Source organism: Pipra filicauda, unplaced genomic scaffold, assembly GCF_003945595.2.
Source record: "Pipra filicauda isolate LSUMZ 115617 unplaced genomic scaffold, ASM394559v2 scaffold74_size2892960_pilon, whole genome shotgun sequence".
Taxonomy (NCBI): domain Eukaryota; kingdom Metazoa; phylum Chordata; class Aves; order Passeriformes; family Pipridae; genus Pipra; species Pipra filicauda.
The window spans coordinates 2,434,910-2,455,005 of record NW_024104920.1 but is presented as its reverse complement, the minus strand read 5'-3'; the positions used below and the strand labels follow the sequence as shown (position 1 = coordinate 2,455,005).

The 20,096-nt window shown below is 38.7% G+C and overlaps 2 protein-coding genes across 4 annotated transcripts in view; one reads left to right on the top strand and one right to left on the bottom strand.

Annotated features, from left to right (window-relative positions):
- The window catches only part of ST6GAL2 (ST6 beta-galactoside alpha-2,6-sialyltransferase 2), a 57,062-nt gene extending 44,145 nt beyond the window's left edge, over window positions 1–12,917 (top strand). For all 3 annotated transcript variants that reach the window (XM_039389617.1, XM_027716753.2, XM_039389616.1), the window contains exon 6: window positions 7,783–12,917. In XM_039389617.1, coding sequence (XP_039245551.1) covers window positions 7,783–8,048 — 266 coding nt within the window. In that variant the 3' untranslated portion in view covers window positions 8,049–12,917. The remainder of the gene's footprint in view (window positions 1–7,782) is intronic.
- Window positions 2,686–20,096, bottom strand: part of LOC113985754 (pinopsin-like) — a 78,010-nt gene continuing 60,599 nt past the window's right edge. The window contains exons 5-6 of the mRNA XM_027716756.2: window positions 4,851–5,096; window positions 2,686–2,698 (exon numbers count right to left, since the gene is read on the bottom strand). Of these exons, the coding sequence (XP_027572557.1) occupies window positions 4,872–5,096 (225 nt within the window). The 3' untranslated portion in view covers window positions 2,686–2,698; window positions 4,851–4,871. The remainder of the gene's footprint in view (window positions 2,699–4,850; window positions 5,097–20,096) is intronic.

The window sequence follows — 20,096 nt, the reverse complement described above, 5'->3', positions numbered from 1 at the left end:
CAAACAGGTTCCAACAGGATAAACCGAACTTTTTATTTTAATCTGAGAGTCTTTTTTGGTTTTTTTTGGTTTACTTTCTGAGACACCAATGTGGACTTTTGCTAGCTTGTAACTTTGCCTTATGTGGCATGTCATAGCTAATGTCCCTCCTCATTATACATTATTTACTCTTTTTCTTCCTAATCTAATCCTTTAAGAGCTTTGAGAACCCATTCTTGCATATTTTTGCATCATTTTTGCAGCTGCTGCCTTCATGCTTTTAAACAAATCCCTGCACAGTATTCTCGTCATCTTGCATTAGCATTAGGCCATTACCATGATGGCTTTTCGCAGTTAAAGTTGTTGGTTCATGTTTGGCTGAAAAATGGGTTTGCTAAATGAGTATTGATATATTTACATCTCGTCTTGGGTGGGATGGTACTTTAGCATTCAGAAGGTTGGGGGCTTTTTAATATGTCTAGATTTGTTTGGCTCTTTTTTTTTCTTTTACTCCCAAGTCAAAACATGGACTTCTTAGATTTTTACATTTTAGGTAGTCTGTGTTAAGTGGTAGTCTTTTGTTATGTATTATAGCTTTTAGCGTAGTATACAATCCACTGAACACAAAATAACTAAGCCCAGATTACTTTATTGTTGGGAGAAAGGAAGTGTTGTTTGACGCTTTACAGCTGACATTATAGTTTTAACAGTTACATGTCATTAATAGCTGATAACATTAATCTTCATTTGCACGCATCAAGACAATAGTACAAGCAAGGCTATCATTAAACTGCAGCATTATCAGATCATTGTGTGACTAAGAACTTAAATTTAAAATGGCTTCAGAGAGCATGTTGAACAGAAGTATGCAGCTGATCTCCAGCTCTGCTTAGAAGAAAATACACTTGCATGAACTGAAAGAAACAATTAGACATACTAAGAGTTGCCTTTATTGCTGTTACTTACTTGGCTGTTTTATCAGCAGTTGGTGAAGGAACAGGATAGTGCTTACTCTTTCCAGCTCAGTGTTGTTCAAGTATTAGCACACAATAAATAATACCTCCAATACATAAGCTTTAAATTATTCTTTACTCTAACAAAAAGCACACTGAAATTTGAGTATCTCCCACTTCCCAAAATACAGACATAAAAGAGCAAACTCTCCTCTTAAATCACATAAAAAAATCTTTACTATTCTAGTGTATCACCCAAAATTGAATAATACATTTAAAATTATATGATATCATTGGTCAGCATTTTCCAGTCTATGCTCATATTACAGAGTATATTACTGTGATAAATATGTAAATTTCTAGGTCTACTATGTAATACAAATATTTATACAGCAAAGATGACAAGTCTTGCACAATTTATTAAGCTTAGACACAGGGTCATTTGGTGACAGTTTTTCAATAAATAATTTGGTTTTCTTGTGTTTAGTATTTGTCACATAGTTCATGAACTAAACAGAGGTGAAGGAACCCTTTTTTTAGAAACACAGTATTTTAAAAAGCCAGAACTACTTTTAGTACATGTTCCAAAGAATAACTCAGGCACATTTGGCCCAGTTTCAAGGAGTGATATATTTTCCTGTCATACCTGCAATCCAGTCAAGAGAGACTACAGAAGTAGAGTAACATATAGAAACCTATACATTCTAAATGCTCTGTGTTTATTTGTAATGCTTTCAAGTGCATAGATTAGCAAACACAAATTTACTAGTGTGTCTAGCTAAATTCTTTTCTGTAACTACTCTGTGGTGTTCATGAAATGAGACACAATATAATAATCAGATTATGTGTATCTAAATGTTTTCAGCATCTCTTACATTTTGTTAAAATGATTCTGCATTCTTCCTGAATGCTTGAATTACACTTATTATTCCAGATGCTTTCATACAGCATCTGTTGAGTCAGGTGTATTAAACTGTATTTTATTTATTTGTAAACTAGAGAACATTCTTTTTTAAATCAGTGTGCTAAGCACAAAGCCTAATTGTACTATACAAGATTTGTGTTGGAAAATCAAAACCTTTGGAGTTATTCAAATTGCCAAGAACAAATTGAAAAACATTTTCTCCTTTTGATTAGAATCCATAGTATATGTTCATTTATATAAATCATCCATGCAAGGAATTTAATTGTCATTTAATTCTGGTTTAAATGTTCTCAGTGCAGATTGTAAAAGTTCAGTTTATTTGTGCCAGTTGGACTGAGTTTAAACCATACCATACTTCCTAACACTATAGATATCCGCCAAATTGGAAAAAAAGTAACACATCTTTCTAAGAATTTTGAAATACTAATATATAATATTTTGAAATACATAATACTGTATTGGCATCTAATATTGTACTGTTATAACAAAGCTGCCATTTGACTGTTTCTCTGACAACCACATAATTTCTTAGGAACAACACATTTTTTAGTATTTTTTAACGAGTATTCTATGCTCACAGTCCTTTTTTTTTCACAGTGTGGTATTCTTCTGCTGACAGCAAAGGAGCTTGTGATACCTATCTCAGGTGTGGGTAACTGCACCAGTGGCACATTTTGTCACACCTTGTTTTCATTTCTTCTTACAGTGCTCCTGGAAAAGCCCATTATAGTACTTTTTCACAAAGTTCCAAAAGCTACTTACATAGGAGAGTAGAGGAGAAGGTTCTTGATAGCGAAGCTCCAGACTCTTATTTTCAGTTTCTGTCTAGTCACAAAGTTCCCTGTAAATGAACAATTCATCCCATCCTAAAGGAGACGTCTAAAATAAGTCTTGAGTTCTGCCCTAGAAATACCTGTCTCCTGCATTGTCTGTAAAGAATGCTTTAGATAGCAAGGTCAGAGATGGGCATGAACATTTCAGTAAGATTAATTCTGTTCAGACTCTATATGATGTTGGGACGGTGACTGTCTCATCCTGATTACTAATAGCTCCTTAGGTCATGTGTAAGCCAGTCTGTGCCTTTTTGTATTTAGTAATTGTGCATTGACTGAAAATTAACATAAGGACTGTTAACAAAAGCAAATACTGAAGTGGAAATGGAAATATGGAAATTGTTCACGCTACAGGCTATCAAACAATACCGTTCTCATTCATACTGATAATCCTGAAGGAGTGTTGAGATATGAAACAAACTCCTAGATGAGGTTAAATTGATGTAAAAGTACACAGACAGAAGAAATAAGTATATAGATACGTACTCCATGGGCAGTATAGGGAAAGGAAATAAAACAAGGCACACTTGGACACTACAGGTTAATACCTGTGGGAGAAAATGCTAAGAAATTCAGCCACAGAAGAGAAACCTAGGAAGCAATAGTACAGAAAGAGATGTACAGATAACAAATAGAAAGCAACATAGGACTTCTCAGAATAGATGGCCAAGCAAAACAGGTTAACAGAACCAAGATTAAGTCAGTAAGCAGTCAGGCACATACCTCTTCTTTATCTTTGAGACTGCATCCAACACATAAAAGTTCGAACATAATGTAAAAAAAAATTTGGGGTTATTTAAGTGCCAAAAAGCTATTGGCAATTTAAAAAATTCTTAAGATCACTGAAGGTGATCTTGAGGAGAGAAGGGAAGATGGGAAAAATGAGTTGTGAGGTAGATGAAAATATAGACAGCTTGGCACACTTATACCTGCTGGATACAGGTGTCAGTAAATCACCGTGATGTTGTTCAAACCAAGCAGAGAGAAACTGAGTTGAAGAGTGGTATTAAAAAACATGGGATGGAATGTGAGACCTGTAGTCTGGGGAGCTCTGTTGCCAGCCCTGTCTTAAGAATTAAGAAAAACAAGCTAGACATCACATTAGGAAGAAAATAGAATAAAAACTGAATATATCCTAGTACATGGATGGACTAATGTAAATGTCCTAATGTCTAAACTGGTGCTATTCTTTTAAAGATGCTCAATTAATGTTTTTTTTTTGAACTGAGTTTGCAGTAATAGCTCTACAATACTAAGACTGTCCTATGTGGAGGGGGATTCACATCCTTCAAGGCATGAGACAGAAATTAACCCATTTCTTTCCTGTTTTTAGAGAGGACTGTATTCATACAAAGAAGATGGCTGGTTTGGATGGTTGGCTGTACCACACTTGGTCTCCTTGGCTGGAGGTCATTGGTGTTAGAGGGGCTAAAGGAAAAGGTGTCTGGCACTGACCACCATTTTTCCCCAGAGTAGGGTTTGAGCATTTGATGTGTGCATGAAGTCTGGAAGTATCAGGAGTGTTCCTGTTTCCACCAGGACAGATAAGCCTCCAGCACAGGGACACTGCTGAATGTGGTAATCTCTACATGTTGTTGTAGCTCATCTTTCAGTTTGCTGACCCTAGACTTCAACACAAGAATGTGCTATAAGTTAGCTGTTACCACTCAGAAACTAGCTTGTCAAGTCACTGTCTTTCCTCCTGCCAAATATCACTGTCCAGCGTGAGTGAAAATGTGAGTGGACTGTCAGAAGTTACAGTTATTTATGAGCAATGTAATCTGAAATCTCAAGACATGCACTAGATGGAAGAAGGCAGGAAAGGTAAGGAGCTAAACTAGATAGCTCAATGTGCCTTTTAGATTGAGTCTGGAGGGCACTGAACCAAAGATCATTAAAAACTAAAACTCTACCACTTGTAAGTCCTCCTTTAATTAATTTACAGGAAAGCCAATGATACTGTTTAAAATTTTGTCATCATGGAACCATACCTGGCAGTTATGTGTCTATCTTTACTGTTATTAAGGAGATTATGAAAGAGTCACAATTTTTGTTCTTGACAGTTTTCCAATCTCACAAATGGCAACTTCCTTTATTACTTTTAAAGTAAGCTTAGTGATGTGGCAGTGAAATAAAACACACTTTGGTTAAGGCTTGTACCTTCCATCAGAGCCAATTTTCCTAAGACTGTGGTGGTATAGCTTTTGAAATTGGCTCCAGGCTTGGCTCTGAGTGCAGGAGAGAAGTCACTTTGTCTCTTTCTGGATATGGTTCATTGTTGCACACATTTCCGCCATCCATCCTTTGATTCAGCTGGATGACAGTTACCTTGGAGTGGCAGGTGGGCTCTCCGTTAGTGGAGGAAGGAGATTGGCAGTGGAAAAGCTGACAAAAGCATTTGTAAAACTGAAACAACAAAAAAACAATTCAAGACATAGGTGCTTGGCAGGCTACAATTCATAGCATCTCTATAATACCTTCAGGGCAAGGAAACATGGTTTATTAAGCTTGTATCTTTTTCTCAAATAGGGGTTAAATATTTTTTCATCATGAATATGTGTTTCTTGCTGCTTAAGACTGAAGTTCACTTAAATTTGTTAAATTCTTTAAAATTGATACACTTAGCTCCTCTAAGACCATAGATTCTGTAAAGGGTAAAGCTGTAGAACAATATAAAAGATTTTCAGAACCTCTAGTTTATGATAAAAGAAGATTTAATCACAGAAGTAATTGGTTTATGGTTACTTCACACATCAGGCAGGGAAAAAATCAATTTTGATAATCTAATGATACACAGCAGGGAGAACATTGGGTTCTTTTCATTAGGAAGCCATTGAAATCTGTGTTCCCAAACTGCAGACTAAACTTCAGAAAATGACTCTGCTTAATTAATGAACCAGAATGAATTTTTTTAATTCATTTTACTTCTGAGATAAACACATCATGCAGTGGGTGAGCAATTGGCTCACAGATCAAGCACAGAGGGTAACTGTGAATGGGGTAATGTCAGACTGGTGACCAGTCACTAGTGGGGTAACACAGGGCTCTATCTTGGGCCCGTGCTCTTCAACATCTTCATAAATGACTTGGATGCAGGAGTGGAAGGGATACTAAGCAAGTTTGCAGATGACACAAAACTCAGAGGAGCTGTTGACTCCTTCAAAGGGAGGGAGACCCTGCAGAGAGACCTCGAGAAATTAGAGGACTGGGCAATCACCAACCAGATGAAGTTCAACAAAGGAAAGTGCCAGGTTCTGCACCTGGGATGGGGCAACCCTGTATGTACATACAGACTGGGGGATGAGATGCTGGAAAGCAGTGCCACAGAAAGAGACCTGGGGGTCCTGGTTGATGGCAAGTTGAATATGAGTCAGCAGTGCCCTGGCAGCCAGGAGAGCCAACCCTGTCCTGGGGAGCATCAGGCAAAGCATTGCCAGCTGTTAGAGGGAGGGGATTGCCCTGCTCTGCTCTTCACCGGTGCAGCCTCACCTTGAATATTGTGGCAGTTTTGGGCACCACAATATAAGATATTAAGCTATTAGAGAGTGTCCAGAGGAGGGCACTGAAGATGTGAAGGGCCTTGAGGGGAAGTCATATGAGGAGTGGCTGAGGCCACTTGGTCTGTTCAGCCTGGAGGAGACTAAGGGGAGACCTCATTGCAGTCTACAACTTCCTCGTGAGGGGAAGAGGAGGGGCAGGTACTGATCTCTTCTCTGTGGTGAACAGTGGCAGGATCCAAGGGAATGGCTTGAAGTTGTGTCAGGGGAGCTTTAGGTTGGATATTGGAAAAAGGTTCTTCTCCCAGAGGGTGGCTGGGCACTGAAACAGGCTCCCCAGGGAAGTGGTCCCAGCACCAAGCCTGAGAGAGTTCAAGAAGTGTTTGGATGATACTCTCAGGCACATGATGTTACTCTTGGGCACGGTCCTGTGCAGGGCTAAGAGTTGGACTTGATGATCCTTGTGGGTCCCTTCCAACTCAGCATATTCTGTGATCTACCCAAAACACCTCTGATGTTACATCAGTTACATCAGTTCTTATCTGTAAGTGCCAAGTGAGCAGAATTATACAGCTACCTCCTCTGAGAGCTGACACTCATATTCAGCAGATAGGGATACCAGTAAAGCAACAAGTGTTTCAATACATTTTCTACACAAATTTATTTTTTAAGTGAAATCTTTAAAAAAATAAATGATGTCCAAGACTTACTTTATGTTATTTTCCTTTCATGTGGCTATGTGAAACAGAAAAGGCTTCCAGAAGCTATGATTGATGTGAAAGTATTGCAGTTTAGGCAGTGCTGTTGGTCAGTATCTGGTATTAGTCCCTTTGAAAATGTGCAGCTGTAATAGTAAGATTTCTCTTGTTTCAAAGCTATAAGACCACAGTTGACAGTGCTGATGATACTTGGCCGTTGACATGTGGCAGGAAATAAATATGTGCTGTCATTTTGTGGATTTCTCCTTGCTGAGCAGGAGGTCGTCAGGGGTTTTTCGTTGTGACAACACTGCTCTAAGTAGAAATTCGCTGCCTTTGCCATCTCTCCATGATACTTTTCACAGAATTGTCAGAAGCTGTGGGCTTCTGTGCCACCACTGTATGGGTGATGTTTCTTTATATGCCCTTCTGCATGTATTTAGGCTTCCTTCTTGGCCATGTGTTCCTGCTTAGAGAGAAGTAAGTGGATGGAAAAGTGAAATTGATTCAAGTTCAGACTAAGAAAGACCAACATTGTAATAAGGTGGAGATGTTTCAAGGATTCTTGTGTGGGATGTTTTGTGAACAGTACATAAGGTAAATGGGGGGAGGTGGGAAAGAGCAGTCTTCTCACTCAGGAGGCTGATGGTAAAATGCAAATCCATATAGGCTTTTACTCTTTCTTTAGGGATCGAAATCTTTATGTATCAGGAACAAGTGAAAGCCGCTCTAATAAAAGGAACTATTGCTTCTCTTAATGATTTTACAGAGTTAGTACTTAAGGTGTGCAACAACAAAGGAAAGTGGGAAAGAAAAAGGAGATCGGATGACTGCAGGAAAAATTCCGCAAGGAAAATGAAACCTGGGGTTCACTTTTGTTTTCACTTCTTGCTCCAGGTATCCTCATCATGATGTCCATGTGTAATGAAGTACACGTGTACGAATACATCCCTTCAGTCCGGCAGACCGACCTGTGTCACTACCACGAACTCTACTACGATGCAGCTTGTACCTTAGGGGCCTACCATCCACTGCTCTATGAGAAGCTCTTGGTGCAAAGGATGAACAAAGGTTTGCAGGATGATCTGTATCGGAAGGGGAAAGTCATTTTGCCAGGGTTCAAAGCTGTCAAGTGCCCCAAAAGAAATTTCTCACACTTATAGAATAAGTCCTTCAGAAACAATGTGCAATAAGGTACTACTGTCGTACTATAAACAAGAAGAGAATACTTGAAAAAACGTATCTTAGACCAATCTAGTCTTGAGTCTATAAATTGTAATTAAGTAGCAGGCATGAGAAATACTTCTTTTCTGAGCCTGAGTATTTATTACTGCTTTGCAAATAGTTACAGGAAAAAAAGCAAAGGCTTAGCTCATGAAGGTGCAAAGGATATACTTAGGCAGAAATATGATGTATCGTTGTTGGTGTGAGTGTCAGAATTTGTCAGTGGTCTCTTATGCCACATATGCTAGACTGTAATTTTTTTTAATGAACTTATTTAACTGTCAAACCTGACATTGTGAAACAGCCTCTATTGTTCATGTATGTACAGAACGGCCAGTTGAACAATGCAGTGTTTCCCATGGCTTTGTAAGATTTTCAGGCTCTCCCAGAATGAAGTAATTGCTACTCCAAGCTGTGCAGTCATTAACTGGAGTAGACTTTAATGCCTGCTCATATGCAGGCTCAGTTACAGGCCTCCAGCTGAACAGGGGCCTTACGGTCGCTGTGAAGTCAGTGCAGTCAGAGGTGGCTGTACACACAGCCAAACCCATTAAACTACTGGATGTACTTCTCATGCCAGACTCCCATGCTCACACTGTCTGCAGAGGAAAGAGAGAAATGTCTCGTTTCTTTAGATAAAAACAAACGTATTTGTAACCCATTTAGGAAGAGAAACTAAAGGATTATCAGGAAGGTGTGAGATGGGCATGCTGCCTTCCCCCAGTCTGCACAATACAGAATATCCAGAGAAAGCCAAGGGAGGCTGTGCAGCCCTCACACATCACACTGAAAGCAAGCATAGAGGGGGGTCACCTTTCTGCAACAAAGATAGCATACAGGAATACAGACATTATTTGTTAAGTATTTCACTGGTATCTGAATCAAAGTCACTTAATCACAATTTATTGCTGTTAAGAAAGTAGAGGGAGCATTCTGACACAAAGAAGACAATATCAGTATTTTTTACTTAATGTTTGAAAGACTATACCCCAGAGAAGCTCTAATGCCTCAAAAAAGCCTGACTACAGATTGCATATGGAGATAGTTTGATATTTTTGCTCAAAACACACAATGAGAATATTCTCTAAGGCATTTCTAAAAATATGCCCGATTGCTAATATATTTAAAACATTATTTTCCTTATTTTCCGAGACTTCCGTTTCAGATTTTCTAAGTGGCAGCATGTAAATGTTGGGTTTGGGTTTTTTTCAGTTTTTTGTTTTGTTTTTTTCCCACACATCTGTACTCTTTCTTTTAGAGTAAGTTTAGCAGGAACGTGTGTACACAAAAGCACAGCTATATCCTACTCATATCCATTCAGTAAAAAAGCAGACAGCTCAAAGAAACATTGAAAAGAATAGCTGAGTGCTTGTGGTGGAAAGTATTTTTTGTGTTTTGACTTAAACAAAAAGACTTTTGCCAGAAAGGCAAAAGAATGCAAACAACATTAATGACTATTTCATCTTCAATTGTAATGTAAGTATAATCACAAAATCCTTTTTCTCTCAGTCTGCTCTTTGGGAAGCATTATTTTCCTTCTTCTAAAACAAAGAATGTGTGTTTTACATAGGACTTAGCCTTCTTTTAGGGCTTTATGATGATCTTAAGATTCTTGCTGACAAAAATTATGTCCAGATGATCTAATAACTGTACTTCTGTGCTATATGGATTATGTCCATAAGTCATTTTGGTACATGTCAAAATGAATAGATTTTACTTATATTAGCCTTAGACTCTGGATATATTACATACCAATTTCTTTTTAATGTTATATATGGTGGCAACTTTTATTCTTAAAGTTAATAACATTGTTACTTAATGTGTGGGGAATAGATAACCTACATAGAACTAATCTATTTTTCCATATGTTTGGTACCCTGTTTGCAAAACATTCAGAGTCTGAACAGTGCAATCAAACAGGTCTCTCTCTCTGCTGTACACTGTTAGCTATGACATGTTTGTAAAAGAAGGGAGTTGATTAGCTTTCTAAGACTAGTGAATATGCTACTTTTCAATAAGCAGGAAATTCTCAAGTTCCAAAGGAAAAAAATGAATATCACTTTGGCCTGCAACCACTAACTTTTAACTTTGATTTTCGCAAAGAAAAATACTAACTGCATTGCTCAACTACTCACAGCAGGATTATGTAGTATTACTCCCTCAAAAATTTGTCAGAATAATCAACATAGCTGTTGTACAGAACAAGGAAAATTATAAAGTTTCATCTAACAAGTGCTAAGCATACCTACTTATTACATTTATATACCAATGCAGAACCAGGTATGAGATGTTACAAGATGAACTATATATTTTTAATTTACTGGACCGCACATTCAAGCCCTCACAGCCAAAATCTTTTCTTTGCCATATCCTTATTGTATGGCAGTCAGTCCTCCTTCCACAAGTGCAAATGTGGGTGCTGCAGCACCATCACCTCAGAAGATGCCGCAGAGCTGTGCTGCAAATGCTTGCTCACAGAGGAGGAAGACCAACTTGGGGCGCCATCTTTAAAAATAAGCATCCCTGGTGAGGCTTCCCAACACTGGTTTCCACTGTGATGTTTCACTGGTCTACCTGGTCAAACACCTTTGTAGTTGCTTAAAGAGCATTTTGTCTCCTACCTTCTCTTGTCCTCTGGTTTTTGGCACAAGTGCAAGTTCACAAGTTATTGCTGTTAAGACAGCAGAGAGAGTTTTCTGACAGAAAGAAGAGGATATCAGCATTTTTTACTTAATGTTTGAAAGACTATATCCCAGAGAAATTGTAATGCCTGCAAAAAAATTTGTGTTTGAACTGCTAACTGAGGGCTCACCTCCACTTGCTGCTGCAAGGGGGGAAGGGGCAGAAATAAAGGGGAAACAAAAAGGACCTGTAGAGGTGCTCCCCCCACCACTGCTTACGCTCTGTCACAGTGGCATTGTTGCTTTTATAAGAGCCCACCAAGTATTTCTGCATTAATGGGCATGTCCCCATCCCTTGTGAGGGCAGAGAGATCTTTACAAAGAATTGCGTTCAGCAAATTTAAAACAATGAGCGTGCAACAATACTGAACTGTGTATCTTTTAAAAATAACAGAAGAGTGCTGCTTTTATATCTATATAATAAATGCAGGAATGTTAGAGGAAGTGCATTTTCTCACCAAGATCATGGGGCTTTTTGGGGAAAATATACAGGCATGGCTTTGTAGCTCTCCAGCGTGGTTGTCGCACACTAACAGAGTAGAACAGCACTGTAAACAAGAGAGGTTTGCACAAACCCAGCTTGTGAGGTGCATCATCAGCCAAGCAATTGCCTCTGCTATTGGACCCCTCAGCTCCCTTCACACCTGTTGCAGGTTTTAAATGTATGGAGTTTTACTGACAAGTAGGAACAAGTCGCCTTCAAACACTGTGGAGCCTCATTGCTGTGCCCTGGTGCTCTGGACAACAGCTGAAGTTAGCTGAAACAAACCGGAAACACAGCAGCAGCTTAAGGAAATGTGCTGAGTTTATGCTGAAATTCATTATGCTCCTTTTTCCCCACTGTGAATTCTATAGCTTTTCTAACTTGTGGTGCTCTATCATTTTATGCATTCAGCCTTTGGATGGTTAAATCAAGGTATTCTTCTGTTTATTCAAGAAAAAAAAAAATCTTTTGCTTCATTTTGGGCCAAAATCTTTTTGCTAGAAAAAACATTATATTGTTCTATTTCTCTATAGTTCTAAAGGTTACTACAGCATAAACTCACAGTTCAGTCAGTCATTCCTTGGATTAAACTACTACATCTTTTTTTACCTTGCTGTGCAGTTTTATGCCATGGAAACTCTGGTAAATTCACTGACATTAACATTATATAAGAGATAATGTACCTTTGGAGAGGAAGGGGGGTGATATAAACACTCTAATCTACATTCCTACTGTACAAATTTAAGTTCAGCATTGCTTGTCTTTAGTCAGGACACTTTCTTTGGTGAAGAGATCCAAATTCTGAATTTTTTGCTCTAAGTTACCAATGTCAGGAAAACCAAGACAGTTTTTTTCTTAAATGAAGACAAGTGTCTACATTCACACTCTGTTGCACAGACTGAATACAGTCATTTTAGAGACTGATTTAATTAAACAGAAATTTAAACACACGTGTAGACCAATCCGTAGTGGGGGTTTTAATTTCCTTTTTCTTCAGCAGTTTTTAAGGATGGAAAATGCCACTCGGACAGTGACACAAATGTACCATGAAAGGAATGTTAAATGAGTTGACTGCAAAAATAAATGGCTACTGTTTTTCCCTTCATGCTCTCTAAAGTTGATGTGTATTGAATAAATGAAATCGTTCTTTCAAGTAGGTAATTCAGAAGCCTCTCACTAGAAAGCAACTGAATCTTTCCCAGCACAAAGCAGATACCTGATTTAATTGTTTGAAATTTAATGTAGCCCATGTCTGGGCATACCTGCATCATTGAATGAATTTTGACACTGTAGATGTCTTCTCTCTGGCTTAGTGATCAGATTCAGAATTTTCTTCTTGAAATAAGAGTTGTGTGTAAAAGCCTTACTTTTCTTTATATCATCTCATCACTCTTATAATATGTAGTCATTGAACTATTCAAATATAGACTGTGTACTTTTTTAATAGCTTTGAGACTTATTTTATATGATGATTTTTTTAAATGAATGTGTACTCTAATAACAAAGCTTAAGATTTTACAGGAGTCACATTTTTAAGCAGTGTTTGTATACATTTTAACACTTTTTATATTTTCTATTATGATTTTGTATATTTTTATGTATGCACAGTGTACAGATTTTTTCCTGTAAATAAAATATTTGTTTTCATTTGTTTACGAGTGCTGGTGTTTCCATATTGCCTTAAAGGAATGACACTGAACTGCTAGTGGAACAAAAGAGGGAAGGTGCCTGTCAGTTCTGCCCACAATTTCAGTGAAATCTCAAATGGAAATGGACAGCTAGGCTGACAAGTAGCTATCAGTAAACTACAGAAAAGTGGCAAATATTGTAAAGCCAGCTTTATTCTAAAATGAACATATGTACCTGAGCAGGTGCACTAGGATTCCCTGGGAGAATATATTCACCATACTGCTCTATATTTGGCAGTAGATTTCTTATGGTAGTCAAGATGTCTTTAAGGAGGTCACGCTCCAATGATTTGATGCTATACTTGAAATGCTGGTAAACTTCAGCTAAATGGCTATGCCACCCATTCAAGGAATCCATTCTCATAAGAGAAAAGAAGAGACTTATTAATAAATTATTAATTAAAATGAAAACCAACTTAACAAAGGGAAAATGTAACTTGTCATTCAGTCTGGGATGATACCATATAATTCAACCACTACAAGTCTGCTTACATATGTAAAATGTGAGGCATTCTGCTACTTTTGGTAGTCTTTCAACTATGCAGTGGCCAGAGCTGGGCCAGTGGAGGTGCTAGTCAGTGTTTTCATCCCAGGGAGTCACCTTGAGTCCATGCCGACAATAAAGCTACTTACACATTAGTGAAATGATAAAAGTTGGATTGCCATTGTGTATGCTCCTGGCAGCCAGTAATTGTGCAGCTCATCCTATGTATTACACCATGTCCTGGCAGGCAGTGTTGAGGGGATAATTACTGTATGTCATAATATGCAAGTAACACCTCTCAGAAAACTCAGAACAATGAGCTACACTAGGGGATAAATGGAATGCTGGGATGCATGAACAGAGCAACTGATTGATGCTTTTCAAATCCATCAACTTTGGTTTTACTGGTGGGGTTTTTTTCATTTAAAAAACAACAAAACATCATGACTGTGTTCCATCTATTAAAATGCTCAGTCAACTTCACTGTCTAACAAGAGAGGACATTCTTGTCTCACTCCATTCAAACCTGTACCTCAGTAGGAGGTTGACATCCATGAACTATATTGTGTGGGGTACAGGGAACATCTTGCTGTACTCACTATTCTTTAGCAGTGACAGCTATAGGAGATGTGACACTACCTTTCTGATAGGGAGCCTTAGAGGCAACTCACTTTCAAGTTTATTCCTGAAATTGAGCTGCCTTGGTCTGAACAACATGCCGTTGATGGAGGGATCTTTTATCATTTAATGCATAGAAACCAGCTGTGTTTCACTTGAGCAGTTCTTAGGGGCATAATTCTACTGGCAGGTCAAACTTAATACTGGTATTTTGGTCTGTTTATCTGCATTATTAGCTTGCCTGTTGTGATCTGGCTGAAAGACATGTCTCAGGATGATTAATTCGACTTGCTGTTTTGACTGCAGCATAAACTTGTGATCCTCCCCCTCTACTGTGCTCTGGTGAAACCCCACTTGGAAGTAATGCATCCAGATCTGGGACCTCTAACATAAGGATGTAAGAAGGATGTGGACCTGCTGGAGCAAATCCAGAGGAGGACCACGAAGACGTCAAAGGGCTTGAGCACCTCTGAGAAAAGGCTGAGAGAGTTACAGTTGTTCAGCCTGGAAAAGAGAAGACTCTGGGGAGGCCTTATTGTGGCCTTTCAGTATTTAAAGTGGCCTTACAAGAAAGATGGGACAGGCTTTTTAGTAGGGCTTGTAGCAGTAGGACGAGGAGTAATGGTTTTCATCTAAAAGAGGGTAGATTTTTACTAGATATAAGGAAGAAATTTTTTACAATGAGTGGTGGAACACTGGAACGGGTTGCCCAGAGAGATGGTAGATACCCATCCCTGGAAACATTCAAGGTCAGATTGGATGGGCCTGTGAGCGACTTGATCGAGTTGAAGATGGCCCTGCTCATTGCAGGGGAGTTAGACTAGATTACCTTTAAAGGTCCCTTCCAACCCAAACCATTCTGTGATTCTATGATAAGGACAGCTAGACAAGGAGGGAGCTAGTTTTTAACTGAAATCACATCCACCATCTTCTTCTGCAGGTAACTGCACCTGCAGCAGTCATTAAGCAGTGTCTTACTGTGGAACTACATCAATCAGCATCAGCAGTGCACTAACACTTGTGGTTTTGTTGGACTTCCACCTCTCCTGGTGTCTTGATCTTTCTGGGTTGGCAAGTATATAATTTGATTGTTTCATCAGAATAGCATGGTTTTATCTGCTGCACCTCAAAATTTACTAATGTCTACTTCATATAGTTATCCTTCCTTGTTTTTAACATTTAGATTCTACTTTCTTACACCAGTGAGTTACTCTGGAGAGCACACTTCAAAGAAATTACAGCATTTTTGTGAAAGTTTAGTATAGTCTGACCCCTGATCTTCATGCCTTGATAACCAAGGCAACTTAGAAGTGCATGCTCTGTTATTTCTTTTTTCTAAAAATATGCTAAGTAAATATTTACTAAGTTTGATGGAAATATTAACTGAATATATTAAACTGACAGGGAACTAACTATAATGCAGTAATACAATATGTTTTTTTAAGCTGGAGGCAGATTAGACATCAGAAAACTGGCATAGTAGGTTATGACAAATCACAGGAGGAATCATTGCTGGTGTGATTGCTGGATCCTTAAAAATTATAAAAGTAAAGAACGAGGTCCATTGGAAAGAAGGAGGAGAGACAAGGAATTACGAAAGACACCAAGGAAATAGAAAGAAACAGCTAGAAGATGGGCATGTACCATAACAGATGGGTAGAAATGCTGTTTTTTCCTAATTGTCGCTTACTTGGTTTTGGCATTTTGTTTTCTTATTTTTTTCTGTGCATTTGGAGAGAAGCCCACCTCATCTGTTGGTGCTCATATTGCTGCTGTCAGGTTTAGTTGCTGGGACGTGATCTTCCAGTGAAGAACTATGGTAAAGTTAAGAACACTTCTGCTTGGGCTCAGCTTCTTTGTGAACATATGAACCTCACAAATTAAACTGAACAACCTCCTCCATGTGCCTATAGTCATCTGTATGATAACTGAAATAAGAAAACCGATTTCTTTTGGTGACCTGTGTCTGTACATAGACAAATACATATCAAATACCCTCTTGATTACAGGATGCTGATAGAGAAGGGATAATTACTGTAGCAACAACTCCTTATATGCTTGTGAGAAGACTCCAGAAACCCCGAGGGGATCAGGAGGGCAGGCAATAGGCATCACAGCTGCCTTGATTTTATGGAAGCAGCCAGAGGGGAAAATTGCTACCAGTGCTGACTCCAGGCTGTGTCAGCTGCTGTAAATTACCTTGCTCCCAGACAGTTGTCTGACTGCAACTGAGCTTCCTGATTAAAATATTTTGCTAGTCCACCTTCTAAATAGTAGTTTTTTTACACCTTCAGTCCTGGAGTACCGATGGATATGGTGTACTGGCTGCATCCTGCACTGCTGCTGCAGATTGTAGCAGGTATGTGCCCTGTGCAGGTGAGGTCCTGGGGCTGGGACGAGCAGAGTGTTGATAATGGAAGAGGATTGGGTTATTCTGGATTGTTTTGTTTTTTACAAATCTAGAAGACATTTTTTATCTTTTAAGCATAGTTTAGTGATAGCAGTTCAAGGAAACATAACGTGAACATGCCTCAAGAAGTCAGAGTTCAGGACTTCTGGTCTTTTGTAGACTAGGTGGCATTCCTGATCCAAAGTATCTAGCTTGGATTAAGACAAGGACAGCATAAAAAATTTTTGGCAAGTTATGTCAAGAAACATGCAATATGCATCTTGTGCAAGCTAAAAATGCCAGAGGTCTACCCTTAGGCCCAGCCTTACTTGCCCATAAGGCATGTGAGCCAGGAGGTTCATATAAGATGCCATATCCTGAGCATGAGGAGAACAGATGTACAGGCAGAGGACCAGAAAAGAAAAGTGGGGAAAGTTCTGCTCTGGACCTGTTTCTGAGTCTGCTTTTTCAGAAAAAGGGACAGGAGTGTTTGCTGATACTTCCAACTGGATCAAGCAACATTACTTTTCTTCCCTAGCAATACTCCTCTCTGGAAGTGTTGGTTTAGGGTTTTTTTCAATTACTTCCAGTGCTTCTTTTCTTCCATAGAAATGAAACTATAAGCTATCTGGTGGACCTAATTTAGACTTTACAAATGCATGGGGCTGAATGTAGCTATCAGGCCATTACGTATTTTAATGAGCATCCCAAGAAGTAGAGATGAGAAGAAAACAGCTGTTACCAAAATAATACTAGCGAAGTTGTTCCATAGTAGAAGAGCAAGGAAAGCAGAAACAACCGAGCATATACCAATGTCTGAGAAATATTACCTTATTTTCACAGTTATAGCATACTATTCAGATAATTCTTTTAAAGTACTCTTTCTAAGTAAGTCCTCATGAAACATGTGCTCTCATATAAAGTTCACAAAGTGAGAGATGAAAGCTGAAGGGATTATAAAGTGAGGATTGTTATTTTGTTAGAGGAAATGGAGAGAAACTTTTCTTTGCCCATACTTTATTGTGAACGGCATGGCTGCTCAACTTCAAAGGGATTGGTTATGCACATGAAAGCAAATACTAACAATGCTACTGCATCTTCAATGCACATTGGTTTAAGACAGCACTGTTGCTTTTAACTGGGTTTGTCACTGCAGGAAAAATAGACCAGTTGTCATATTTATCTCACACGTGCTTTTCCCTGGCCTTGAACAGAGCTACTAAATCCCATACAGTATACAAAAGAAGTAGCATACCTGAAGTTAATTGCTCCTACCTAAAAGAAACTTCAGAAGAGTTTCCTAAAGCAACATGAGGAATAAGAACAGGCAAAGAACTTGAGTGAATAGCAGCAAATGGATCCTGCCACTGTTTCCTATTCCCAATTTCTTAAGTTAGAATTGTTTCAGGCTTTGCAGTGTGATTGATGGATCCTCACTAACAGAGGCAGGAGCAATTTTACCAGTCCCTACAGTAATATTTTATTTCACGAGGAGAAATGACGGCTCTATTACTACTGTAATATGGGATGAGTGATTCCAGATAATTTTGAAAGAACTCCCATTTTGCTAAAAGTTCAAAATGTAAGAAACAAGAAGTATTTTGACACCTGAAAAGCATATGTGTTTATTTAGTCATAGTCAGTATGCTGTTCCGCTGACCCAGTTTCTTGCTGTATTTGCAGTTCTTGACCCATGAACTCTAGATCAGCTCACAAGGATTAAAAGAAAGGCTCCAGCTGACTACGATGGGTTTATGCCCCAATCCTGCTATGAATATAGTACATTAATAAATAGAAACGTGATCTTATTGGTCTTTTTGCTTGGTTGTTTTTTTGTGGTAGGTTATGAGCTGCCTATCCTTAGCTATGCAGATAATGCATGTTTAGGGAAAACAGATCTTCCAGATGTTCCTCACAGAGTTTCATGAAGGCTGAGACCCAGGACACTGCACAAGGAAATCCAAAGCCATATTTCCGAAAGGTTATTTTTTTAGGAGAATACCACTGGCTGTGTTCCCTTGTGAATCACTCCCTTTGCTTGAGGGTTGGTCACTCATACATTCTCCTAACAGTCACACACCCCCCAAAACTTGAGCGGCTCTTGGCTATTTTACTAACTGAGCCTTCCTTGGCATTATTTAATTATGTGTCTGGCTAAAACATATGTTCTTACAAGTCCTCTCTTCCCCCACATTCCCATACCACTCGCCTTGTTGCTACAGCTTTTGTTGTCCAAAATGATATTTCCATCAATTTCTATGAATTATATACAGGAACTTTTCTGATACAGGAACGATGGAACAACCTTTTAATTACCTCATCCTGCTGGTGGATGAGGGCTCTTGTTATACAGCTCACACTTTTCCAGCCAATTAGAGATGCAGTGTGGTAAGTGGTGGATATAAGGGATGGGAACTGAGTCTTTCTTGCTTTTTACCTTTACCTTGGTTTGCAGCCTATTAGGTATTGATTTTATCCAAGACAGAATTAGAAATTACTGAGAGCAGTTTGATTTGTGGCTGTGTTTTGGTAGCAGTCGTTTGGCTTTATGTGTAAGTAACGCAACAGTAGAACCCACTGGGTTGAGAAATCAGAATTTCTGCTCTGACAGAATTTTTAATTCTTCTACTTTATATTAGACAAAACCAAAACAAATTATCAAAAAATTCCAAACAAAGCACTGGACTGTCAAAATATCCCATTACAAGTAGATGACTTCAAGGAAGTATAGTTCAGCTTCATTTTTACTGTTCCCCTATGCATCTGACCGTTCCCCTAGATCTCTGGGCTGGGCTACATTTTGCTGCCTGTCCTCCCCCTTTCTGAGCCACTGCTGTTTCTGTACTGGTGCATGAGGGATGAAGTCTGGTAAGAGAGCTTGATCTGCCTGGGTGAAGGACAGTGTTTCTCATTGAAGATACATTTGAAAGGAACCAAGGTGTAGAGGCTTAAGCATGGAGATGTGGCCTGAAATGTCTTTCTTTTTCCCCTGCTGAAAATAAAATTGGCAAAATTAACAGGTTCTAATATTGCAGGAGCCACATTTTACGCTAAGAACATCCTTTACTGGGAAATTGAGTAACAAGTCACAAAAGTGTCTGGTTCTTGTTTTCTCACTCACATAGAAATTCCTTGATTTTGAAGTTGATGCTCACCATGAGAAAGGGTGGTGAAGGTGAAAAGTTTTTGGTTAACCTTTGGATCCTACTTGTAGTGCATTCCTATTGGCCTAAAGCCAGCAAACACAGAAGTACTATAAAGCCTTAGATGAGTTGTAAGGTCTTGAGTAAGTATTTTCTCTAAAAGGTTAGAACATTACATCTGAAGCAAGGCCATCCATAATAAGTACTCAGTATACAATAGCTGTACTGTATGTAGTGGACCCCTGCATATTTCTATAAAACCCATTTCTGAAAGTCTGATTCTTATTTAGATAAAGGGATTTAAGAAGTTACTGAAGAGCTGATATTTCTTGTTTCTGTCTGTTTTGCAGTGTTTAATTCTATTATTATTATCTTCAGAATTTGAACTCAAAACAAGAATAACTCCTACTACATTGAACTGTTGGTCCTCTACTAACATCCAGTGAATGCCTAAAAGGTTTCCCAGATGAAATACACAGTCCCAAGCATGATTACCAAAA